Source organism: Berghia stephanieae, chromosome 2 (assembly GCF_034508935.2).
Source record: "Berghia stephanieae isolate SIO BIC M18660-M18661 chromosome 2, UCSD_Bste_1.3, whole genome shotgun sequence".
Taxonomy (NCBI): Eukaryota; Metazoa; Mollusca; class Gastropoda; order Nudibranchia; family Aeolidiidae; genus Berghia; species Berghia stephanieae.
In genome coordinates, this window is record NC_088361.1 from 64790859 (window position 1) to 64818541 (window position 27683).

The 27683-nt window shown below is 35.9% G+C and overlaps 1 protein-coding gene across 1 annotated transcript; it reads left to right on the top strand.

Moving 5' to 3' along the window:
- The first annotated feature begins 1895 nt into the window (after window positions 1-1895).
- LOC144963703 (organic cation transporter protein-like) lies at window positions 1896-26999 on the top strand. Its single transcript, XM_078897657.1, has 12 exons — window positions 1896-1978; window positions 3704-3919; window positions 4404-4591; window positions 6204-6434; window positions 6682-6884; window positions 13371-13501; window positions 14134-14293; window positions 16066-16200; window positions 20381-20466; window positions 21686-21809; window positions 26435-26507; window positions 26742-26999. The coding sequence occupies exons 1-12, from the start codon at window positions 1969-1971 to the stop codon at window positions 26934-26936; spliced, it is 1752 nt and encodes a 583-aa protein (XP_078753783.1). The 5' UTR covers window positions 1896-1968; the 3' UTR covers window positions 26937-26999.
- The last annotated feature ends 684 nt before the right edge of the window (window positions 27000-27683 follow it).

Sequence of the window (27683 nt, forward strand, 5' to 3'; positions counted from 1 at the left end):
AAGTCAATGAAAACCCCAACATCGCCAGGATATGCCAATATGGTTTGGAGGAGGAAAATATTCTCGTCATCTCGTGGCCAGTCCGACCCTCCAATCTCTCGCCCATTGAGCATCTTTGAGATGTCTTAGGCAAATATGTCAGTGATACGAAAACTGTCAATTTTCTCTCAGAGAAACGTACAATATTCCTCATACAATCATGAATGTCATACAATTAATGCAGAGTAGAATTCGCTGCGTTAATTGTGTGGACTGTCCATGGAATACTTTAGTAATTGCAGGGCAAAAATCGGCTATTGAAAAAAAAACTATCAGACATCATTGACCAAGTTTATTCAAATGCTTAAAATTTGTCCTTCAGAGTCGTAAAGCTCATGGAGTCAGTGTTTATGTCGGTCAAAGCACATTTCGCAAGTTGTAACAGAACCAGATACGCAATGGATGCTGGGTGGACAGGGGGCGAGGTCTGGAAATAATGGATTTTGAACCAATTTGTTTGTAAGTGAGTCAAGTGCTCTACCAACTGAGCATCGGGATCCTAAAGTTCAGTGTAATAATTACCTAACAGTAATGTAAATTAAGTTGAGAATTGACTATTGTGCTTAATAGGCAACGTGACCTCTTGTTGCTATGTGTGGCGACCTTTTGACACGGTTGCCCTTTTTACTGTAATCTCGAAGTGCGAATCACGAGTCATCTCAATTAACGTCGCAAATAACAATAAATGCGTCCGTTACTGTATCATTTGTCAAAACTAGTCTAATAAACATTTAAATCATTCAATTTTTGACAAGATAACATTAAAAACGTTTTTGTTTGTTTTTGTTATTTCTTGTCCTTGTCACCGCTTGATAACTCTGGACCAACGCTCAATTATAAGACGGATAAGTAGTAATAATTTTGAATAAACACCTTATTCTTATTTAATGAATTAAGTAGATACATGGATGTGTCATTAAATTATTTATTTCTTGCATTCTTCTTTTTTCTTCAAGTTTTGTATGGCATGTCGCGTATAACTCTAACTCGCTTGGCATCCGCTGTTATTATTTTACAGACGCGTCTGAGTACAATGAACGATAAAAGACCCAGACTCGTCTGTGTATAAACAGACGAGGATGATTGTTTGGATTTTAATTTTTAAAATGTAATTGATATTTCATTTACTTGGCGTCAGTGTACAATCACCGTTGATTATACACAATATGTCTGAGTATTTTCATTGGTCATTACACCCAGACGCGTCTGTAAATAATCACAGCGGAAGTGAAGTGAGTCGTACGAGACATGCCATCCAAAATTGAAGAAAAAAATGAATTCAAGAAATGAATAACTCAGTAACACATCCACTTGTCTATTTAATTCATTTTATAAGATAATAAGCTGGCTATTCAAAAGTATTACTTGTTTATCTGTCTTAAAATTGTAAAGTTCACACGAAGGTTGGTTCATGGTTATCGGTCGGTGACAGGGATAAAAAAAGACTCAAACAGACAACAACATTAAGAAAATTATCAAGTTAAAAATGGAACGATTAAAATGTTTATTAGTCTACTAGTTTTTATAAATCATGCGATACCTAACGTAATTTTCTAAGTCTTATGCGCTGAATATTGATGAAGTAATCCGGGACTCGTACTATGAGATAATAGTAATTAATCCCATTCAATGAAGTAAGGGGTGTTTGTATGCTACAGGAAATGCTACAGTCTGTACATAAGGGCTAAATTCAGGGAATATTCCGATTTGTTAATGCATAGCCAGGCAGGATCCATCAATTGCATACATCGGAATGCATAAAGGATACGAATTTGATACGCACTTGAAGACACACACACACACACATACACACACACAGTACCGATATCTAGGCGTGACCAAATTAAATATAATAATGAGAACGAAAGAGATGATATAATTTTTTTGTGATTCAAGTTCTTAACATCACAGGGGAAAGAGTTACAGAAGATGGTAGGAGGTAGGCAACAACACTTTGTCATAATATAAAATAATAATTGAAAATATTGTGTTTTGTGGTAAACAACATTACTATGCGTTACTGTGATATAGTCGTACCTCGTTCGACTCAAGTAGAGCCATATTTAACCTAACGTAACACGTCTAACAGGAACTGCTGTGTTTTACAAACTCAGTGATTTTTGTGATTTTTAGATAATTTACATGTGTTTTTTAAAATTGGAATTCTATATTGTTTGTGATATCTGAATTACATTTTTATGTTGAAATTTACGTCTTGGATATTTTTAACATCCACCAATTTATAAAACTGTTTTTTTTCAACAATGAATGACCAAAACGAAGAAATTAGAGACTTGATATCAGGAAAACAATTCGACATTAATTTTGATAATGACTGAGGCATGGCTTCAAGGAAAAGGGGACGAAATAATTACAACAAGCCTTGTCACGCAATAGATCTTAATTTAGATCAACGTAGTCGGAATATCCAATTTACGTACAATCTATAGACCACCACCAAGTACAAAGAAATGCACTGTAAATGAATTTATCAATTATTTTCAAGACATGGTAACGTCCCTCGCCATTGAAAAAGACGATTTGATTATATGAAGAGATTTCAATATTCATTTTGAGTACGATAATTTGGGTTCAAAAACCATAAAAGCATTACTTAAAGAAAACGATATGACTCAACACGAGCCCACTCATACTTTTGGACATTATTTCAACTGGGTTATAACAATCAAAAACCTTACACGTGTCTCCCCTGTGAAAATTGTAGATACGTGTATTACTTAATTGAATTTGAGTATCTGTCTTGTGTAAAAAAAAAAACAATTGAAGTCAAAAGTTGAAATCACTTCCAGGAATTTTTTTTTTTTATTTTTAAAATAGAATATTTTTAGATACGATCTATCGACACAAATCGTTAAATTCAGTGACGTAAATGTCAACAAATTCAATTCTGCCGTGTCCAAGGTGCCGATGACCAAGCTCCACGGACTGTGGAAGAAAAAAAATCAACATCCAGAAATGTTTACATAAGTATTCTCTTTTACATCAAGACGAAAGTCCTGCAATGTCTTTTATGAAAGAATGTAACAGCTTTTAACCAGTTAATTGTCGTACTCTGGAAAGACAAGTATTTAAACATTTGGTCAAAAAGATCGTCCTTAAAAATCGATTGAGTTAAATTACTCTTACTTTGGCAAAAACTCTTAGATCTGGGACTTCATGAGGTGTGCTGTTATGTCTATAGCAGTGGACTATTCATATCTCAATTAGCAAAACCATTTCTCTCTTCTATTGTTCTGTTTCTTTTTTTTCTTATGAAGACAAACAAGGATTGCACTTTCTAAAACTTGATAATATTTTTATTAATCACTTTATTTGATTCTCTATTTTGATCGCGTCAATAGGAAATAATAACATAAGGGTCTCGTTTTTTCTATTGTAATAAAGCCAAACAACCTTGATCTCTGCCAATGACTAGGTGTGTGTCAATGATCTTTATGTTTGTATGAAATATTTCTAAACGTGAAAGGTGTGATCCGCTATAAAACAAGAGAGGCTACTTTTAATATAATTGGTCTGTGCTTTTTTCTATACGCCAGACATATTTTGTACTTGTCAGGTAGAAATAAATAAATATTTGAGTTAAATTCGTATGCTTTCTTACATATTTATTAACTGACGCCTTGTTTTCAATAACCCAACATAGGAATTATGAATTCAAATCATGGCGATGAAGAAATAATGAACAACAAAAAACCTCCGATTGAGGCGGTCCTCAATGAAACGACCATAAAAGATGTGGATGGAGATAATGTGTGGAACTTTGTAGGTCGTTTTGGCAGGTACCAGAAATGGCAGATGTCTCTCCTCTTCATTGTCTCAATTAGTATGACATTTCCTATTTTTAGTGGGTTGTTTGCTGGTAAGTACTTTTATTTACCATGTTTACCTTTGAGAAATTCAAATAAATATTTAAAATGCGATAACGGAATGGCAAAGATTCGTAAATCAGAGCTAATATAGTGACTTATTTGTAAAAAAAACAAAAACAAAAACAAACAAACAAGCAAAAAAAAAAATTTAATTAAACATAGATAATAAATTTAAACAAGTTGAAGCAAATCATTATTAATCCTATTATCGGCAAAGTAAGCCAACAATTTTTGACCTTTTTAAAACAAAGTGCGCTTCTTCAATGAAACTAGGGAATTCTAATCAAGATGACGACGCTAAAAAGCTTAACAATATATCTAGATAGACTCTAACGTGCTATAAAAACAATTTTGATGCGCAGAATTTGATAGATAACCTTTGATATTACATGAGAGAGAAATGCAAATATTATTATAATTTCGTTACGAGGGATCTTGCAATGCCTATAGTGAATAATGTTTTTGATCTTTCAGGAAAAAATGTAAAATTTGAATGCTCTTCAGATGACATCGATTCGAACATTCCATTCAACACAACCCTTGACTTGTCAAAATGTTCCAAGAAAATTATAGAGACGAATACTTCACGGATTTTATCAGAAACACAATGCGAAAACTATCAATTTGAGGGAAATGGTACCATCATTTCATATCTCGCCGAGGTTGGTATATGTTATATATCTTTAAAAATATGGATTTATCGAGCTATCAATCAATTTATTTATCTATCTGTCTATTTATTTATTTATCTAAATCTAGCTCCCGATCTCTTTATCTCTGTTTCTCATTTCACTCTCTGTGTATCATCGCCTCTCTTTCTCCCTCTCCTCTCCCTCTCTTTGATCATTCGTAGCCAGTGAAACCATTGCAGGTTTCCGGCAAAAATCAAATAGACAATAAAAACAAATATACAGGGTGTCCATAAAGTCTTTCCCTGTTTAATAACATCTTTAACCGAAAAACGTTACAGCCAATATACTTTGAAAATAGACCTATGAATGCATAAGTGCTTTACATTTTGTTTACCATTATCTTAAACTCAATACACCTCAATTTGGTTGCAATGGCTCCCTACAAGCAAATTCAACCTATTTTCGTGTTCCTTCAGTGTGTTTTGTAGATTTTGTGGTGTGATGAATTCAATAACAGCTCTTTTTGCATGGTAAGCGTGTCACCATCTGGAATGGGAACTGAATAAACAATGTCTTTCATGTAGTCCCATAGGAAAAAGTCATATGGAGAAATGTCCGGTGGGCCAAGCGATCAGGCAATATAGTCCATCTCTTTCAACCCATCTGTCTTAATGAGTGTCGTTTAGAAATCGCGAATGGGTTGTCTCCTATGTCTTAATTATGGCCAACATTCATGAATATGGTATGCAGCATAAATATCTAGTATACCTGAATAGATAGTAATCGTTTTCACGGTAAAGAAAATGGGCCTATAACTCTCTTTTATAATCTATAACTCTCTAATACCAAATATTCACTTTGTATCTCTGCAAGTTTAGATTACCAGTTTCTGTGCTTGTTTCTTTGAACATCGTTTTCATGTCCTGTAATGGTTTGCCAAACTGAGCTATGAAACAGTGTTGAGCTATTTTTGGCGAATTCATTTCATGCAGTCATTACACATACAAAGAATTGTCGCACTGTCGTGATTTTGAAAAAGAAGGATAAAATAATTAGGTCTTTACATTGTATGTACATTTTGCTGAATTTGGTGAGGCAATGAAGGTCGAAGACTAATGTATAGCTTTTTCATAGAAGATTGTGAAAACCAGATGCACATATCTACAATGGTTTTAGAATAATAAGTTTTTGAAAACAGGGAAATACTGTATGGACACCCTGTATTATTTTAGCAAATATGCAAAAGAGAAGATTACAATAGCCACCAGCAGACCACTCGCTTTATGAACAAATGTATGGTATTTGACTCATCTGTCCACTTAACGGTGATTGAGCCAGTAGGTAGATCTCTAAGATCTGTTTAAAAGTATGTACTTTGTCTTAGACATACATCCAAAGAATAGCAAGTAAGTGATGATGTACGTTTAATGCTACAGAAACCGAGATAAAATACTTATGCACTTCGTGCCTCCGAAAGAATATTTCAATTGTTTGAAATCATATCAAAATGTTTGAAACGAAAAGTTAATTGATTATTTTTTGTTAGTCATATTTTTGATCCATATAAACGAAACAACATATACATGTAAAATACTTTACCCATAACTTCTTCATTAATATGGAAAGTATTTATTTTGAACAGTGGAACCTGGTTTGTGAGGACGAAACACTGGGCAATCTACCACAAACCGTAACGATGATAGGTATGGGTATTGGGGCGTCTACTTTGACTCAACTTGGTGACAAGTTTGGAAGGAAGAAGCTCATAATTGGAAGTCTAACATCTTTATCTGCCGTTTCCTTAGCACTCGCCTTCGTCAAACAATTCGAGTTTTTTGTCGTCGTGAAATTTCTCTCCGGAGTCTTAAATCAGGTAAGTCGTCCTTCATTCTTTCGAGAAATTATTTTTGTTGTTGTGTGTCCTCGTCTATTCTTACACCAAGAGTCAATCAATGGTAGTTGATCTGCACAGCGTTGCCCATCAATTAGTATGCAAGGTTTTCATTCAAATCTAAGTCCAGAGACAGGTATTCTGTCAATAACAGTTTTATGCATTGTTTAGTTAAATGCTTTTTCAACAAATTCACTTCATTATTTAAACTTAATTCTTTGATTCCCAGGGTTACATGGTGCCAATGAGTGTAGTCATGTTGGAGCTTTTAACCACAGAGAAGAGATCTATGGCAAACCTTTTGTTTATATCTTTCTGGGTAATTTCTTCCTTTGTCGCTGGTGCCATTGGCTATTTTATGAGGGATTATGACTGGAGAACTATGCAAATTGTCTTCGGAGCCCTGTCTGCCTCAACCCTTTTGTTTCTTTGGTAGGTCTTTTTTGCCTGAAAACCAATGCTCTCATTAATGTTAATCTTGTATTGATTTTGAGGCAAAGAGGCCAACGCTCGCATTCCATTGGCTTGTGGGTGGTTACATAATGTTTCCACGTGATGAGACAATATTTCGAACGATTCAAAATCACGCATGCGATATCCGAAAGCAAGAGCTACGAATGAGCTCAAAATAGAGTCCCATTTCGAGTAAAACTTACTTTGTTACACAATTCACTTTACATTCAACATGATTGTCGTTACCTAATCGTTAGACAAAAATGAGTTTTAATTTTAATGACGTTATCTATTGCTTTTCTGAAAAAGCATCTAGAAAAGCAGAGTAAACTCTCATTTTAATTATGAACTCTAACTAAATCTCAACGTCTCTTTCTAACTGGACTGTCCTTTTATGCATTGATTTTGTAAGTCTTTGATGACGTGCGTTTTTGTATAAAGGATGCCATATCCAAGACTCACTAGTGAGTCTTGAGTGTCTTGTAGAAATTATCTTGGCATCCTAGCTACATGCAAAGTGATGAGGAAGGGTTGAAACAGTATACAATTTTTGCGCAGGATAGGTAACACGGTATATCGCACACGAATTCATGTTATGAACGTTAGCCTCTCGAAGGTGTAGTGACAGGAACGAGTACAAAATAATCCCCATTGTGAGTAAAATTGTTTTCTTATAACCTACCACCACCACGCATCTTAATTCATTAAATATTGTTATAAAGATAAACAGATACAACAAATTATTTTTGAAACATACAGTTTAAATCAGTACTTTTACTCGTTTACATTATTTGGTCTCGTTTTATTGGATTCTTGCAAGATGAATGATGAATGATGTTGATGAATGTATGATGGTCAACCTAAATCGATCTAACGTGTGTCATTGTTGCAAGACTCCACAGCGTACTTAAACTTTCTCATCGGTTGCGACTTTAATCCTCCTGATATTGACTTGGAGAACGTAACATCAACAAACCGACAATATAAAAAAGAAACTAATGAACTTTTCCTGGATGGACATTAATCTACAGTAAATGAGTAGCCTTAAGACAACAAAATTATTGGACGTTCTTTTCACAAACTGCCCTATCCTAGTTGACAACATGAAATTGATACCAGGATTGAGAGACCATGACATTCCTCAAGCACGTAACCGTCCCAGAAGAAAGCCAACAAAACGTAAAATATATTTGTGGAAAAAGGTTGACATCGTGTCTATGAATAATGAAATAAAACATTTTGGTATTTTTTTTTTCTTCAAAAACATCACAAAATATGTTCAAAGACTCCCTTTGGAATTGTGTTAAGAACAACCTCCTTTTAATACAAGAAGAAAAACTACCAACAAAACTAACAAATACCTCAAATAACAAATCTTGGATGAATACAGAGATCAAACGCGTCTTAAGGAAGAAGAAAAATTGGTTCAAAAGAGCAAAACTATCTCCATCTCTGACTGTCCTTAAGAAATATCGAAAAATTAAACGATCTGCGAAAAACCATTGCCACACAGCTTATACAGAGTACATCAACAAAATTATTGACGAAGACACGGGAAGAAGTAAACAACTCTGGACGTACATTAAAAGTAAAAACAAAGAAAGCATTGGAATAGATCCACTGAAATATGGAAAGATTCCAAGAGCACACTATCAAAGTACTTAGTTTGAGATCACCTATGTCTCATCCTGACAAGCATAAAATCCAACAAAGAGTAATATACTCAAATGCTTACATTATACATTAATAATAACAAATACATAACAGAGAGATGATTTACAAGGAAAAAAGTATCACCTCCCAAGACAATAACTATGCATTTGACTGTTTCCCTCCCAGGCAGGACTCCGGCCAGGGCCAGGACAAAACCAAGTAATCTCATTCCAAGACAAAGACAGAAAGCATGTTGGAAAACAGATATGAGGGGATAGAAGACACAGTATGTACCTCCCTGCCCACTATGGGAGGTCAGGAAACCCACCCAGACGCGTGGATTAAATCATTTCTTTCAATGCGATCCCAAAGAGTCATGGTTGAGAACAAAATGTCATCATCACTTCCAGTCCCAATTTTAGGCCCACTTCTTTTTTCTGATTTACATCAATGATATGCCGAGTAAAGTATCAAAGGGATAAAAATTCCACGTTTTGCGGACGATAAGCTTCTTTATTGGGAAATTCAAACATCAAAAGATTGCAATATACCTCCCGAAGATCTGGACAGTCTACAATTATGGAAGAAAAAATGGAAAATTTAATTGCGCCCAAATTGTTTATTCGTATGACGACCAAAAATAAAATAATAAGTTCAGATTATTACATACACGAGAAAAATTGGAGACAACTGAAAAAGTTGAATATCTTGGATTAACTCTTGACAGGAAAATGTCTTGGAAGTACCAAATCGATAAAGTTTTTTAAAAAGGCCAATAGAAAACTTGGATTTTTAAGAAGAAATATACTCGTACAAAGTCGTACAAGGAACATCAGAGAAACCTGCTATAAAGTCTTTGAATGGCCAATTTTAGATTATAGTGCATGTGTTTGGGACCCCAAGAGTAAAAAGCAGATGGAGTAGCTCGAGAAAATTAAAAACAGAGCAAGTAAGTTTGTTTGTAATAACTACAGGAGGACTGAAAGCATCAGCGAGATGCGCAAGAGCCTAACATGGTCGCTCTCACGTCTATGTAGGATGTTGGCACGGAAGTAGATAGGTAAGATAGGATTCAGATAGTTTTCCCCATAGACAGCGCCGGGTGCCACTTTATTCCATTTTATTGATGGTTAAAAGTTCCTAGCACTTTGACTGATAGTAATAGAATGTATTAAGAAGTTTATAGAAATAGGTAATAGTGAAGTGATATGATATTGGCACGGTGTATACGGATAGGTGGGTTCAGAAAGTAAGTATTAATCCCCGTTAAGGTAAAGTATTTTTATATAATTAAACAGAATTGCCTCATACAACAACAAGATAACACGTAATCAGTCAAATAATAATCATAATGCTGGTTTTAATTCATAAAGAAACATTCTATGAATATTGATCTTCATCCCATAACACAATGCTATTCATTTTTCATTTGCGTGCCCTTAACTGAGTGACGTGGGATGTTCCCGTTATCTCTGGCGACAGCCGCTTCGGTCGTTGGTTGTGCTAGCCGTTCAGCTTGATCTTTCACAGGGCAGACATTAATCCGATTTACACTGGGTCATTTACCACTGAAGAGTTCGTCGATGACAGATTCATGCTAGGTGGTTAGAGGCTGACGGTACGGTCATAGCTGGTCTGTGAAAGGATGATTAAAGACTTCCTGCTTTCTCATACCGATCTGTGAAAGATACCGGTGTAAATCTTTGACTAGTTGCAACATTTTAATAGTCAATGAATAGATGGGTTGTGAGGGATTCGAACCAATACCCTTACATCACCACTATCCATTAATGAAATCAATGGGGCGCATTGCGTTACTGGGATGGGGAAAGATATGTATCAATGAGAACATAATAATCTATGCATATAAATACTAAATAGAACTATCAAGTAATTGCCATAGCACATTGATAATTCATTTCTTTTTTGAAGGGATAATATATACATTATTATACCAAAATACATGTATATATATATATATATATATTATATATATATATATATATATATATATATATATATATATATAAAGATAGCGAATGAATATCTTTATAGGAAACATGAGTATCAATTAAGAGTTATTGATTCCTGTTAATTTTTGGTTTGTGTCTACTTAATGCCAGGCGAAAACACAATATTAATTATCTTTCCTATACGCTAGTATAATTATATCAATCATAGTAACACAAGGTAAAATTTTCACTGACCCTTGGCGCACAGTTTTTTTCGCTATGTGGGATTTTTTGAGTTGACTATAGAGCAGTGAGTTCTAAATAGTTGAAATGGAGAGAGCCGTTATCTACTCCAACTATGACATATATGGGTTTTCGACGGGAGTTGGAGAATCTTGAAGAAGCAATAGTATTACAGGATTTTGGTAGATCTATTATTTATTGGTCGTTGTCTGTAGTCCAATCGGATCTGATGTCGAACTGTAGCGTCTGTGAATGTCTAATTGGGTTTATTACCTCCCGCTACGAGTGTCAAATCTATCATATGTTCACATGCAAGCGCGAATTGCAAGTCCAAATGCAGGTGAGAAAACCAGATGGCTCTCCTTCCATTGTCCCAGGGCAAGAACGATTGACACATTTGCCACGCTACGATAGCTGTTATATTGTCATGACAATGGTTTGGATTGCGTTACGCGTTGTGACGTGTTTACAATCGTGGGAAGGTTGAGGCGATTGAAATATGTCATTACAGTCGCTATTACATGAAAGACGTACAAAAGACCAAAGTTCTCTTCAAGGTTCGTCATGGACTGACAACGATCGCAGTTGATCGCCTTCACAATTGATTGCCTAATCCCAAACAATAGAAAACAGCACTCATACCAGGTCCCGCAGTCACGAGTTAATACTCATCTCAACTCATTCTTTCCAAGCACCATTCGAATATGGAACTCTGCCAGAAAATATTTTTTAAACCAATGGCCAAATTGAATTTGACAAAGAAATCAATAAATTCTCGCGATTATCTTCGATGCACAGAGTTGCAACTTAACAAAAAGACGAGACTATACGTTTTGCGTCGGGTCAAAGAAATTTTGCATTGGTTAATTTTCAACACTCTGGTTACATAAATTCATAAAAGCCATTAATCCTGTCCGTGCCAAATTTTATTTCAATTTCAAAATACAGCAAACTCGCAGACGACCATTATTCGATGGGTCACAATGTGGGCTCCATTGATGATGCAACAGATGTGCAATTTAAAAGGAATAAAGTTGAGCAGGGTGGCTCAGCGGTACGGTCTTTGCTTCGTACCCGAAAGGAACCGAGTTCGATCACTCTCTTGTGCTCTGTGTGACCTTGAGCAAGTCACCTCACCCTAGCTCAATGTGCGGCGCTGCACTGCGGCTGACGCCTGGGTTATTCCAGTCTAACCTGGAATAAACCTTAGAGACAAATTTCCCCAATGGGATGAATAAAGGGAATATAATTAATTTTTTTTGGACGCCTCTCGGCCCTTTGTTAATATTTAAAGACTATCAACTTGGTGATTAATTCTCAAAAAAGTATATTATTCAGACCGTAAAAGTTTAAGGTTAAGCATAGTTTTGTGTGTTGGGATGTATATCTGGCGGCCAGCTGTTGTTAGTATTTTCTTTAAACGTACAGAATCAGTATCGAGGAGCGGCATCCTAACAACAATGCTGATAATGTGAATGGCGTGTAACAGGAGCGGGTAATTGCTTCGAGTCTTTAATTCATCTGCAATATCACAAGTTCGAAAAAAAATAATCGTTACATCCATCCTTGGACCAATTTGACAGATTATAGCTACCTACTAAAAAGGGTTTTCTTTGCCCTACTATACATTCCTTCATTCTAGATTTTTTTTTGCGCTTGGAATTTACTCATTTGAAGATTAATACCGAATAGGAACCAATGGCTTTTTTTCTAAAGACTTGCACAAACATATCTATTCCAGGGGATGAAAGAATGAACTGCTTGCTACAGAATTTTCTAAACATTTATATATTATATTGAAAGAAAAAGAGAAGAAGAAAAAGGGAAGAAGATGAAGAAATATGTCATTACAGTCGGTATTACATGAAAGACGTGCGAAAGACCAAAGTCCTCTTCAAGGTTCGTCATGGACTGACAACGATCGCAATTGATCGCCTTCACAATTGATTGCCTAATCCCAAACAAAAGAAAACAGCACTCATACCAGGTCCCGCAGTCACGAGTTAATACTCATCTCAACTCATTCTTTCCTAGCACCATTCGAATATGGAACTCTCTGCCAGAAAATATTTTTTAAATCAATGGCCAAATTGAATTTGACAAAGAAATCAATAAAATCTTGCGATTATCTTCGATGCACAGAGTTGCAACTTAACAAAAAGACGAGACTATACGTTTTGCGTCGGGTCAAAGAAAAATTTTGCATTGATTAATTTTCTAAACATTTATATATTATATAGAAAGAAAAAGAGAAGAAGAAAAAGGGAAGAAGATGAAGAAGGAGTAGTAGCGGTAGTGATAGTAGTAGTAGTAGTAGAAGCAGTAGTAGTAGTAGTAGCAGTAGTAGTAGTAGTAGTAGTAATAATAATAATAGTAGTAGTAGTAGTAGTAGTAGTAGTAGTAGTAGTAGTAGTAGTAGTAGCAGTAGTAGAAAAAAAAGAATAAGAATAAGAAGTACAACAACATCAACAATGGAAGATAGAAAGGAGAGAGAGAAAGAGAGAGAGCGAGAGAGAGAGAGTGAGTGAGAGAGAGAGAGAGAGAGAGAGAGAGAGAGAGAGAGAGAGAGAGAGAGAGAGAGTGAGAGAGAGATGATATTCATATTTTATATTTTCAGTTTCATTGACGAATCACTCCGGTGGCTTTTAGGGAACACCAAGGTGTCTGACGCGGAAGCTATAATGAAGAAAGCATGTCGTTGGAGCAACAAAGATTATCAAGACTTAATAGAACAGGAACTTAATTCCGGTAAATTTTACCATTGCAATCGTTATGTGAAATATATCCAAGTATGATTATTACCAAAATACGCAAAGATGTCATCACTTTCTGATCTTGAAATTGAATTATAGAGCCAATTAATAAAATGTATCACCTATGTGATCCAAATAAGTCAAATGTAATTAATGTTTGATCTATCGTTGATTTTGAGTTTTTAAAATCGTTTTGGAAAGGAAAAATGAAAAAAAAAATTTTTTAATTTAACAATAAGAAATAATTGTCTTCGTTATTTTAGGGAACAAATTAACATTATTCTTCTTGCATTTGATACTTCTATTGGTAGAGTTGTATAACGCATACAGACAATTCATGTATTAATCTTTGGGTCACACTGTTGGCAATATATCACATTACATTCCTAAAAAAACACAAGAATCTATCTGAATTTAGAAATTAATATGCAAGACGATTAGTAGATTCACTTAGTATAACATCTTTATCGTTTCCTATCGAACAACAAAAGGCTGAGTATTACTTGCTCTTGTATTTTTTCATTTAGTTTTATTGCAACCTTATAATGATAATATACCATTCAAGCAGGAAGATCGAAACTAGCGATAAATTGAAACAGATAAACTTTGTAACTTTATTCTTGTTAGAAAATGGTATTGGTAAGCCAGGCAGTCCTCATGCGCTTCTATCGCCTTTAGACAACTCAGAATCTCATACAACAAATCAAGCAAGTGACTCGTCGACCGTAATGACTTTGCTCAGGAACAAGAACACGAGGCTAATATCATTAGTCATGTGTTATACATGGTATGTAATCATTCACTCACTCATTCCCATAACCAGATGATAAGGGAATTAGGTACACACCATCTTTGAATTGTGCAAAATAATGATAAAAGCACAAAATTTTCATAATTGATAGTGCGTGTTTTAAGAAGCAACATTTTATATAGAGCCACTTTTTCATTTATTGGTTAGTCGATGCTCGATTTTAAAGTAAAGGAACATTGATGGAAGACAAAAAATGCAAAGCGATCTATGCCATTGCATCAGATTAGGGGAAGCCACTCGAAAAAATATTATTACAAAGCTAAATCAAATTTCTTGGTCTTTAAAAGTATTAAATGAGATGTAAAATAAATATTTATTCCTTTCATCTTCAAAACCGACAAATCAGCAACGCGTTTTCAGTGATGTGCCTGGATGTTGTAACCTGTCCGAGAACAAGATCAGACTTTCTTTTGATACGCCTATTTGCCTCCGTCCATGTGCAGTACCGTTTACTAGACGTTAATCTTTTCGAGAGGAATTGCAACTGATGGAACGACAGGAAAGAGCGAATCGCTTTATGCGTCACCATTCCTTGTCGTAAAGAAGAACGAGGAGTCGAATCGTTTTTGTGTCGATTACAGGAAGCAACGCCATCACCGAGTTCGATTCACATCCAGCACCGTCGCCCAATAATATTTTCCAAACACTTTCGATGGACAAGTATTTTAGTCGGTTTAAACTCAGTAAAAGTTTTTTGCAAATTCGTGTTCGTAATTGTGACTTGCACAAGACTGTTTTCGTGTCCATGGCTCAGCATTACGAACTCCTGCGCACGCCATTTGGATTGAATTCCGGTGCCACTTTGAATCGTGCCACAAAGAAGCTGATTGACGGAATGAAAAACGTGATGGCCTACATTGATGACATTCTTGTGCACACTGAAACATTTGATGACCACGTGAAGACTATCGACGAGCAATTTGGACCGTATGGAGAAAGCAAATCTGACTGCAAGACCTTCAAAATATCTGATTGGAACAACCGAGTTCGACTTCATAGGTCATACTTTAAACAAAGGCACAATGGGCTTGTGTGAAGATAATGTTATTAAAAAGAAGAAAATTAATGATTCAAATTATAATTAATAAATTATTGTTAAATACATACCAAATACAAGTTAAATGGTATGGCATTGTGTAAGCAATACCTTAGTTGGAGGGTAATGTAACATGTAATGTAGTTGTTTGGTTGAGTGAGAATGTATTTGTTCGGCTGTGTGTGATTATGTTGGAGTTCTTGGAGTTTATAGAAATACGCATTTTGTAATGTGCATGTTTTACATATGGTGAGTATGAATGTTGACTGTGCGAATTTTTAAGCACTCTTTGTTCCTTAGGAACATGGTAAGATGATTATGTTTCGTTTTAGTTAGTTATAGAAAGATCTTCGCCTGAGCTGGTTGCTCTATATATTCATTATTAAAAATGACCATATCGCTGACAATAAACAAGTTGAAATATCTGATTCTGAGCTAATGCGTTACAATCATCATCATCATCATCATCATCATCATCATCATCATCATCATCATCATCATCATCATCATCATCACCATCATCATCATCATCATCATTCGGCTAAGCATAGTTTTAATTTCTGTATAAAACGATTTCATGAATGCTTATTATAATCTACATAAAAAACGTAAGGATAAGAATGCTTTATTATCCGCTCTGCCCTTTCGGAAAATTTTCTACACGAAAAATCCTATTATACATGCTTATTTACTCTTACATTTCTTGTCACAGGATGATTTGTTCTCTGTCTTACTATGGCTTGATTCTACTGTCCACAAGTCTAGCTGGTAATTCGTATCTCAACTTTATCATTATGGCTGGAGTAGAGTGGCCGGCTGGCATTTTAATGGTCATTTGCATTCAAAAGTAAGTTATCCACACAAAAAGAACAAAACATTTTACACTTGTAGGTGTCACAAATCCAAAGTCCTAGACACAATAAAAGACACATAAAAACCTGCCAATCTCTGGGGGGGGGGGGGGGGAACACTAAAAGACATTTGGCCAGAAAACTCGTCTTTTAGAGGCTATTAAAATATTTTACAACATAAAAAATAGGGGCACAGCTGAATACCGACATCAACCGAAATCTACCTGAATCCACTTCATTGGGGAGTGAACCCGAGACTATGGGAGGTGGGCATCATTGGGAGTAAACCAGATAATATGGGAGGTGGGCACCAGTGGGGAGTGAACCAGAGACTATGGGAGGTGGGCACCAGTGGGGAGTGAACCCGGGAATATGGGAGGTTGATGTCAGTGGGGAATGAACATGGGACTATGGGAGGTTGACACAATTTGGGGTGAACCAGAGACTATGGGAGACTTACATCAATGGAGAGTGATCCCGAGAGTACCCGAGGTTGACACCATTGGGAACTGAACCTGGGACTGGGGAGTTGGACACCAGTATGAATTGAACCCGGGACTAGGAGGGGGGTTGGACACAAGTGGGGAATAAACCTGGGACTATGGGAGGCGGATACCAGTAGGGAGTGGACCCTTGATTATGGGAGGTGGACACAATTGGGGAGTGAACCCAAGACTAGGGAAGGTGGACACAAGTGGGGACTAAACCGAGGACTATGAAAGGTGTACACCATTGAGGAGTAAACCTGGCAGTATGGGAGGTAGATACCAGGAGGTGGACACAATTGGAGAATGATGGGACAATGAGGTGTGATATCTGTGGGGAATGAACATGGGACTATGGGTGAGGGCACCAGTGGGGATTGAACCAGAGACTGTGGGAGGTGAGCACCAGTAGAGAGTGAATCAGATAATATTGGAGGGGGGCACACCAGTGGGGGAGTGAACCAGATACTATTATAGGTGGGCACTGGTGGGGAGTGAACCCGGGAGAATGGGATGTGGATACCAGTAGGGAGTGAACCCGGGAGTATGGGAGTTGAACACAACTGGGGAGTGAATCCGGGACTATGGGGGGTTGATATCAGTGGGGAATGAACATGGGTCTATGGGAGGTTGACACAATTTGGGGTGAACCAGGGACTCTGGGTGGGAGATTGACACCAATGGAGAGTGATCCCGAGACTACCCGAGGTTGATACCATTGGAAAGTGAACCTGGGACTGTGGGAAGTGGATACCAGTGGGTATTGAATCCTGGACTAGGGAGGTGGAAACAAGCGAGGAATGAACCAGAGACCATGGGAGGTGGGCAGAATTGGGGAGTGAACCGGAACACCCATCAATTGGTAGGCACTGGTGGGGAGCGAACCGGGGACTATAATAGAAATCAATAGAGTGTAAACCCGGGGAAAATGAGATATGGACACCCATGAAAAATAATCTTTAGACGATCTGCGATGGGCACCACTGGGGAGTGAGCCCAGGACTATGGAAGCGTATGGTGAAGATTACAGGATGTTGACATATTGTCCCAGGTTCACTTCTCGCTACAGTTTGTCTTGGGTTCACTCTCTTCTTGGTGTCCTGTTCCTTCTCCGTGGGTTCACTCCCCAGTAATGTCCACATCTCACAGTCCTAGGTTTTCTCCTCACTTGTATCCTCCTCCCCTGGTCCCTGGTTCATTCCCCACTGGTGTCCACCTCCCAAAGTCCCAGGTTTACAACCCACATGTGACCACCCCACGTAGTTACGGTGTTACTCTCCACTGGGTGTCTTCTTCCCCAGCCCTCGGTTCACTCCCCAGTATTTACTAGTGTCCACATCTCACAGTCTCGGATTCACTCGCCACTTGTATTTCTTCCTTTAGTATTCTGTACATTCCCCGATTGGTGCCCACCTCCCAAAGTCTCTCATTCACCTCCCATAATTATCTGGTTCACTCCCCACTAGTGCCCACTTCCCCTAGTCTCTGGTTCAATCCCCACTGGTGCCCACCACCCATAGTCTCTGGTTCACTCGCCACTGTGGTGGATCTCTGTATATTTTGGTGGATTTCAGTAGATTTCGGTATTCAGCAGTACCTAAAAAGAGTCCCATATTAAATTGTTTTGAAATGCTATGGACAGACTCCATTTACATCGGTTTCTCTGGTTGAATAACGAGGGACATTGTAGCACCATTAGTAAGGTAACCCACCCAGTCGTATACGGATCTCCGCATAATGTTGCTTTTTAAAATCTAATTACAAATAAGATAAATATGAACATTTATAGATAACGTTTTTCGATGGACTTACCATGCTCAGTGCCTTCATTTCTAGCATTTCCATTTCGGGTGTCAATTATAACATTCTTACAATAACTGCCTCTTGCTAAAACGTGATACTCTTTCACATCTAAGTCTGGTTGGGTAATGTGAGTAATGTACCTTACCCAAGGACACCTACGGATGCAGTTTAATACGATCATGGTCACCCATTCGACCACTCTTAACATTGCTTTACTTTTGTGATAAGACAAGATACCGATGAGCCATTGACGTTATCCTGTGTTGCCCTGAAATTAAATGTCATGTATTAATAAAGTGGCACTCGATTGTTGCTGTCCACGCGAAAGTAACCGATACTTGCATTCAGATCGGAAGGTCCTGAGTTCGAGTACCACTCTGAGCGGCGCATAGTTGAGCTCTTTGAAAAGGATCTTTACTCACATTCTTTCAAGGTACACGGGTGTAAAATAAGTACCTGGCCGTTAACAGCGTTGTCTCTGAGAAAAAATAGTTATTACCTAGCAAGCGTCATTTCTAACTACATGTTGAGTGTTGTTGTTGGCAAGAGGACTCTTGGTAATGCGCCTTCAATGGATATTGCGCTGTATAAATGCTCAATTTTTTCACGGAAACTGGCTCTGTGGGCTTGCCGACTTAGCTGTCTAAGTATGAGCTCTTTAAATAGACACTCTTCATCATCATCCCAACTACTAGAATATCTCGTTTAAAATCTGTCCCCGTGGTTTTTTGCCATTTCAAACGCCAAAATTTGCCAAAATTTGCCAAAATTTGCCATAAAAAATGGTCAAATTTGCCATCAAAATAGCAAAATTTGCCCAAAATTTGCCAAAAAATTGCCGCTAGTTTTACAAAAATCAAACAATTAAAACAACATGTACGGTAAAAAAATTGACACAAATAGGGCATTTTGTAGAATATTGATGTCACAACATGTCAACATGAATTTATTTACATTTTGAATGGTTTGAAAAATATTTTTATAATAAAATAATGGCCATAGTAATTAAGTAAGTAAAAAAAGAAGGAAGTTATAAAAATATTTTATTAACTATTTATCTTCTTAAAATTTGGGAAATCAAAGCGAACAATCGCATATAAAATTCAAAATTTGAAAAACTAATTAAGGAGAGGAAAAAACTAACTATTCACAAGGAAAAAGGAACAAAATCCATTTTCCATTAAATTTGTATTCTCTACCTACTATCCAATTTTGAGCATTATTATCATTGCTTTCTATTTCAATATAGGCCTAATGGGTTTTTGAATGAAAAACATGGAAAAAATCATGAAAAATCATAATCATATCATGAAAACTAAGTGCAACTTGTGGCTAAAAATGAAATTGCATTTCATGAAAAATATTTTAATAGTAAAAATTTTGTTTACATAAATGATAAATGTGATAAATTTCTTAGGAAAAGAATTAAACTTTGAAAAGTAAAATTTTTGAATGCAATAAAATAAAAATAGAAATTGGGATTATGGGATGAAAGACGTGAGTGCGCTTCAATAAAAAAAAAACCAAAAAAGGCGAAAAACAAAACTTGGGATCTCCAATAGCCTAGGCTAGGCCACAGAGCTGGGAGGCTAGGCCTAGACATGTTTGTCCGTTATTTAGTACCAATTTTGGATGCTAGCATTGAAAGTCGCCGTCTTTTCACAATTTTTCATAGCTTTGGGGGTTTTTTTAAAACAAAAAATCGTCAATTTAGCCTAAAAACGGCGAAAATTGCGGCTTTTTGCGGCCAAATAAAAATTTGCGGCTTTTTGCGGTCAAGGGTGAAAATTGCGGCCGCGAAAAACTGCGGGGACACTAAAATGTGTACGATGTCAAATGCTGAAATAAAAATCAAGTAAAATACGATTGTGTTTTTTGTTCGTTTCAGATTCGGGAGAAATAGAACCCTCGTTATGTTTCAATTAATATCTGCTATCTTTCTCATGTCTTCTGTGTTGATTGCCTGTTTTGCTCGTAAGTCATTTTAAATTTTATATTAACGAACGATAGTCATCTTTAATGTGAGAAACGAAATAAATGAAAAAATACGTTTATTCCACCCCTACAAGTAAAAATATTAGATATTTTGTAACCAAATGGTATGGTATTAGTACTTCTATTCATCATAATTTATACCTTTCTCCTTCTGCTTGAATGACAATTTGACTCAAAACTAAAAATGTTGGATTTGTATTCATGCGCACCGATAGATTATTTTAATTGCCAATCAGCTGTCTTTTACACTTTATTTCAAACCAATAAAATGTGCGCACACATTCTGCAATCGTTGAACAAAATTTTTATTTTATGGAATAATCACAATTTGGTCACGAAATATCTAATAGTCTTACTTGGAGGGGTGGAATAAACGTATTCTTTCTTTCCTTTGCATTTTTAAAAACTCGTTATATTTTTATCGTGCAATAACACATATACTAGCAAGCTCGTTGTTTTTTTTTTTTGTTTTTTTTGTTTTTTGTTTTGGAACGATAAAAGTAACTCGTTCAATAGATTACAAAGCAATAAAAGATTCGTATATAGCTAACACACTCGTGTCAATCAATTTTACGCACTAATGACAGTTCAAAATTATAGTGTAAGACAAAAAAGCGTATAGACAACTGAGTAATTTCTCCCGGTGCTAGTGTACTTGTCTATCTAAACGTGACCGTCGGTTTCAAAGCGGTGTTATGTGTGTGGTGGTGGTGGGGGGGGGGGGGTGAACTAAGTATTCGAAATAGATTGCATAGCTACAATAGATATGAGATAATTTCTCCTCGTTACGGTGGAGAATAAAGATGATTTCTTACATTGAACCAACTCAAAATTTTTATTTCTTATCCTCATTTTTCTAAATTCACTTTTTGAGACAGTGTTCATTCATCCCGACATGATACCGTTTGGAGACGGTGGTTAACAAATGTAAATGACGATGCTTTATTAATTAGGGCAAAAGGTTTTGTGATACGCTGTTTAACTTTTATATGTAACATTTTACTTAAGATTATTAATTCAAATGATGTTTTGTGTGTGTGTGTGTGTGTGTGTGTGTGTGTGTGTGTGTGTGTGAACGCTGCCAGTAATTTCAAAATAAAATCATAGCATTCAACCCTTTGCCCTCAAACCCAAAATATACAACCGCAAATTTCAATATGATTGCTTTTATTAATTATGCTTTACGAACCTATTGCAGCTCCGGACAACACCCTGTATTCAATAATGCAAACATGTTTAACAATGGCTGGAAAGTTTTTTGTGTCTGGCACCTTCTGTGGAATTTGGATTTATACGCCTGAGTTGTACCCAACAAATTTCAGGTAAAAGAACCCATAAATGAAAGAGTAACTAAGATCCAAATTATTTTGATGCTTTGGTATCTAATGACTTAAATGTTGCAGTTGGTTTATTATTTTAAAAAGAGTAGTAAAAACCTCTTTTAATACAGTTAGAAGCAAAGAAACGAGACATAACTTTTCAACCGAGATTGTCCTTATAATTATAAATAAAATCATGAATTAATTGCAATACGTGTAGCTTAAAACTTCATTCTTCTAATCAATACCATTTAATTTGTTTTTGGTTGTTGAGACTAGAATCTAGTCTGATAGTTAAAGAAATCTGTACTTTACAATCGATGCACTTGCGCCAATTTTTGCGTGAGAGCAAAATGAAAAAATCATCCTCATGTCATGCGCTAATGATGTAAAATTACATAGCACTGAATCGAAATGAAATTAGACCGAAAGGAAATAAAAGGAACTTTGTAAACAAGGCCTGAGAGTAGGTTCTCAGATCAAATCTAGATCTATATATATATATATATATATATATATATATATATATATATATATCTTTATTTTTGTTTTTCTTTCTCTCTCTCTCTCTCTCTCACTCACTCTCTCTCTCACTCTCTCTCTAACCGTCTGATTATTAAAGATACACTTGCAATTTTAAAAAGAATGCCGGCTTTGATAGTTTTATGAACGGGCCATTGGTCATATCACGGCCGTTTGCATCGTAGAACTGTTGCGAAGTTTTTAAACATTTTATTGTTTGCTACAGATATAGATGGAACGACATTGGGTCACTCAGCTATTTTGTTATTATTTATAGACATCAAGTACTCAAAAAATTCTATCAATCCGACTATAAACGTTTAAGGTTACCCATAGTTTTGTGTGTTGGCTGGTGGATGTTATGACTATTTTAACTATGCACATATCATTAATAATGGAAATCTGAAAAAGAAAGATGGGGAAAATACAGAAAGAGGTCAGCCAGGTCAAGGAATACAACAAGATAATGTGAGGAGGAATAAATTTTGAACATTGATAGATTTCATTCAATCAGAGAAATTACTGTTATGGGCCTAAATCCACGCTTTCGTCTTTGAACTGTTCGTAGATACATGAGAGCAGTGAGTTTTCCAACCTGCTAAACTCATTTCCACATGCCCACAATGGAGCAAGAATTCAATGGGCAAATCACCACCAGCGATGGACTGAGCAGTAATTAATAGTGTGCAAGCTTTTCGCAGACGAATTCTCATTTTTCAATCAAGGGCAGGGTGGTAGGATGTTTGTTAAGAGTCGCATAAATGAGCGTTTAGATCAGAGACAATGCATTATGAATTCCAAAATTGTGGGTAAATGTACGTTAATATTTCGGCTAGCCATTTGACAAGAAAACTAAATGGCAAAACATTTGTTTTGAAAAGGGTCGTTATTCCACTTATAAGAGAAAGGGAAACACCACAAAGACAACTGGCCCTTCAACAGGACAACTCTTCCGTCTATAAATCCCTGGGCATTACCCAATTACTGCACGAGAATAGGGCCAATGTCCTATCTTGGTCTACCGTCAGTCCGGAACTCAATTGCATTGAAAATGTAAGGGCTATGATGTCACAAAGTATGCCTCATCAACCCACAATCCCATATTCCAACGATCATTTTTGACTCTTTATGCGCCACCAAATTACTAACGCCCAAATTGCACACTTTGGAAAACATGGGTAAGCCATGTTAATATCAGATGCGTGTATGAGTATAATTCTTTATGTATATTGCTTCATGGAATGCCTAGGCGACGGCATCTCATGATGCCGCACGGAAAAGCGTTTTTTTTTTGGGTTTGTTTGTTTGTTGTTTTTTTTTTTTTTGGGTTTTTTTCCTTCATGAGAGGAATGTGATGATAACAAGAAATTCAGTGAGTGAGAAAGTGCCAGAAGACAACATAAAAAACTTTGCAGCGGCGATGGGGGCTCGAACCCGCGACCTTTCTGGTACAACTCCGTCTGGCCGAGGAGATCGTGACTCTACCGTATGAGCTATCCACGAAATGATAGAGTGGTTTATATTTTCATAAACTATTAATAAAGATAAAAGTCAATTATATTTTTTTACAAAACAACTAAATGTTTGCCTTTTTGCACAATGCGGGTTTGTTACTGTATAAAAGCAAAAAAAAAAAAGATATCAGATTTTTAAAGGACTCTTTGCCCTCATTGTAAATAAATAGAAATCTCTCTATTTCACTATACTCAACCATGTTAGAAATATAACACCAAATGTAATTTAGATTATCTATCGTTCCAAATAAACCCTCATGTCACATCATCACAACATCATTAAATTTCCATCATGATCTTAATTCAGTATAATAGTGACATGTTAATTTACACGTATATCAAAATTTCAAACATGTTCTGGTAGTACAGCTGGTATGACTCTAAAACAGTGGGTTAGGAGCATGGACATATTTAATAAGACTTCCACATTTTATTCACCATTGTAAGCATCATTTTATAATAAATAAAAATTACATGAGCCATAGCAGATAATCAATGAGTATCTTTCATTGCGGATTTTTTTTCATGAGTTATATTAAAACCTTGTAATGATGCTCGTTGAAACTGGCAACATTACTAGGTTTTAATATAACGAATGAAATTTTTAAAAACCGTAATAAATGGCACACATTTTTATTTGCTTTATCCCTTATCAAATACATTTTAAAGCTAAGAATTATTAGTTGAAACATGAAGAATAGACTTTTTCATGTTGACACCAGTGTTGACATTGATTGCCGCTTTGCAGAAAAAAAACTTTCCGCAAAGTAAGTCAATCATCGCAATTTTTAAAATTACAATTATAATAATTGAGCTTTATATAGCGCAATATCCACTAAATGTGCTCAAAGCGCTTTACAAGGGGTCCCTGGTCAACAGCAACATTTAACATGTAGGACGGGACATGCCGTGATATTACAATTTTTCGGACAAAGACAACGCTGTTAACGACCAGGTACTCATTTTACACCTGAGTACGGTAAGAGAATGTGAGTAAAGAGCCTTTTCCAAGGACTCAACTATGCGCCGAGCGCGAGACTCGAACCCAGGACCTTCCGATTCAAAAGAGTGTCATACCACAAGACCACATAGCCGCACAAAAGTATGGTCATAAGATATTTTAAAAATCAAACATAAAGAAAGTATCTAAATTACATTTTTGAAAGCCTTACATTAATAAACAAAACGGCAAATGAATGCAATGTAACATTTTTAAAAAAAATAAAAAATACACGAAGTTTCAAACTATATAATCTCAATTGACAAGCCAGAACACAGACTATTGGGCTAAGGAAACTCATGATAATTTTGTTTATAACTATCGTCTTCGATCAAAGCAAAATATCTTCAGGAACTTTCTAGTCCGTTGTAAATAATGGCTTTAGTTATGCTTTAGTACATTCATTCAATAATATTCTTTACCTTTGATAATTTTCCTCTCTTCATGCTTTACATAGCTATTTTGCAATGATGTTTTCGTTTGGTTTTGAATATAGTTCTGGTTATTTGACATTTTAAATTGGGATCTCGATTCAACTTTCGACAGGGTTGTCTATTGAAAGAATTTGGATTGATTCGAGGTAAACGTTGGTTTAATAAAATTTTGGGATTTTTATGGAGACTAAAAATTGTCTAAAGTAGTCTAAATAGGGAAACATTCATTGGTTCAATAATGCCAAATGACTGATCAGGAGACTGAGAATCTCACACCCACTGGTATACAAACACACACACATACACACACACACACACACACACACACACATTGCAACATAGCTTGCTTCTTGGTTTTTACACTATTCGTTGTCATCTCAAAGTCTCAATAATAGTCATCATTTTCTTTAGGATTTAGTCAACAAAATAGAGAGAAAAAAAAAGAAAGATAGAATACAAACGGAATTGTACCTTCAACGTGCACAAACGGAAACCTCGAACTGTTTGCCTTATTATCCACTCGCGTGCTTTGTTTAGGTTATTTCACATGTGAAATACGGATATTTATTCAACACTATTTATTTATCTTTACCTCATTAAGTGGTATGGGGTAATAACAATTATAGTCAGATTTTTTTTTATTAATGGTGCGTGTTTTATCTGGATTTTCTCAGCTGTCCCTCTATCAATCGTAAAAAAATGTGTAAACCTCTGAATCAATTAGTCTTAACTGAATATAGATTTTGGACCGTATTGATGCCATATCAAAAAGTTTTCTTCTTTAAGGCCATTAAAAATACTCTCAAACGACTGTCATAAAATTTGAGATTTTACACTGTTATGTAAACAAGTTACGCACCACAAAGTAAGAAATGAATTCATCGTATTTCCAAAAAAATATCATGCTGACACGATAGTTCTGGCTAGTGAATATGTGTTCACGTCATATTTGATTCCGTTTAGCAAAACTTAACAGGAAGCTGGGCTGTCTTTCTGGAAATATGTTTTATTAAAGTTTAAACAAATGGTTGTGTTGCTGAAGAGTTGTTCCCCCTTGAGTTTTGGATAAAATAAACCTCGGATAAGATAATCTTTTTTTTCTGGTCCCCAGGAGTTTATCTTAAGCTAACGGCAGTGTATGTGTGATTTTATTTTCAGAAACCTCGGGATTGGGATGTCGTCTGCTTCAGCAAGGATTGGCGCTACTTTCTCTCCCTTTTTCACAATACTGGTAAAAACAAATCAGCAATTAAAAAAAAAAAGATAATTTAGATCGTAGAAATCAACTCAAAAAGCCATCACATTGTAAATAAACCACATAAACAGAAGTAAAAAATACTAGATCTATATTAAACTACATCTTTTCTTATTCTGTAGGTTTTTTATGGTTAATGTAATATACTGTATTTCAATGGGGTTTTTGTTGTTGTTGTTGTTGTTTTATTTTTTTATTTTTTTTTTGCAGGCTCGTAAAGCTTTGTGGGCACCAGGAGCAATGTTTGCTACAGGTTGTTTCCTAAACGTATTTTTACTCAACTTGTTACCAGAGACAAAAGGGAGAGAATTACCAAAGAACATTGCCGACATCGATGCGTGGATTCAGGACGAAAAAAAGAACAAACGGCGAAACAAGAACATTTTCCCAAAGGATGATATTTGAATTCTTCACCCTCTCTCTCTCTCTCTCTCTCTCTCTCTCTCTCTCTCTCTCTCTCTCCCTCTCTCTATCTCTCTCTCTCTCTCTCTCTCTTATATGTATATATATATATATATATATATATATATATATATATATATATATATATAAATATATAATTACAGTTTATACAGATGAGCTATGAATTTATTTAACTACTCTTATAAATATTTCCTGTTATAAGTGAATTTCAAGTACCTAATAACCTTTCGTTTTGGTAATGTGATTTTATCCATCATTCAATGAATCACATACCCTTCGGCAGCTTTATGAACTAATGATAGGCTCAACAATAAATATGAACAACATTCCTTAGTAACGTTCAACATAATATCCCATTAACTTGAAGCCGTCTCGTGGAATATCGGTTATCGGGTGCTAATCACCATAATTACAATGATGATTATATCATTTGCCTTGCCACTCAGCTAAAACGGCACAGAAGTTGAAAATGTATCAAAATTTACAAATATTTAGGGAGTATTGTAGATGAACAAGGAGGAACAGATGCTGACATATGGGTCAAGAATACCCAAAGCTTGACAAGCATTTGCCATTTTAAAACCAATGAGTGTGTGTGTGGGGTGGGGGGCAAAGGTGGAAACAGAGACTGTCCCGGATGGAGATTGTGGACGGATGGTGGACGCCGTATGCTCCAGTTTGAGTAAAAAGAATAAGTCAATTAAGCCATTTGTCTTAATGAATAAGGTT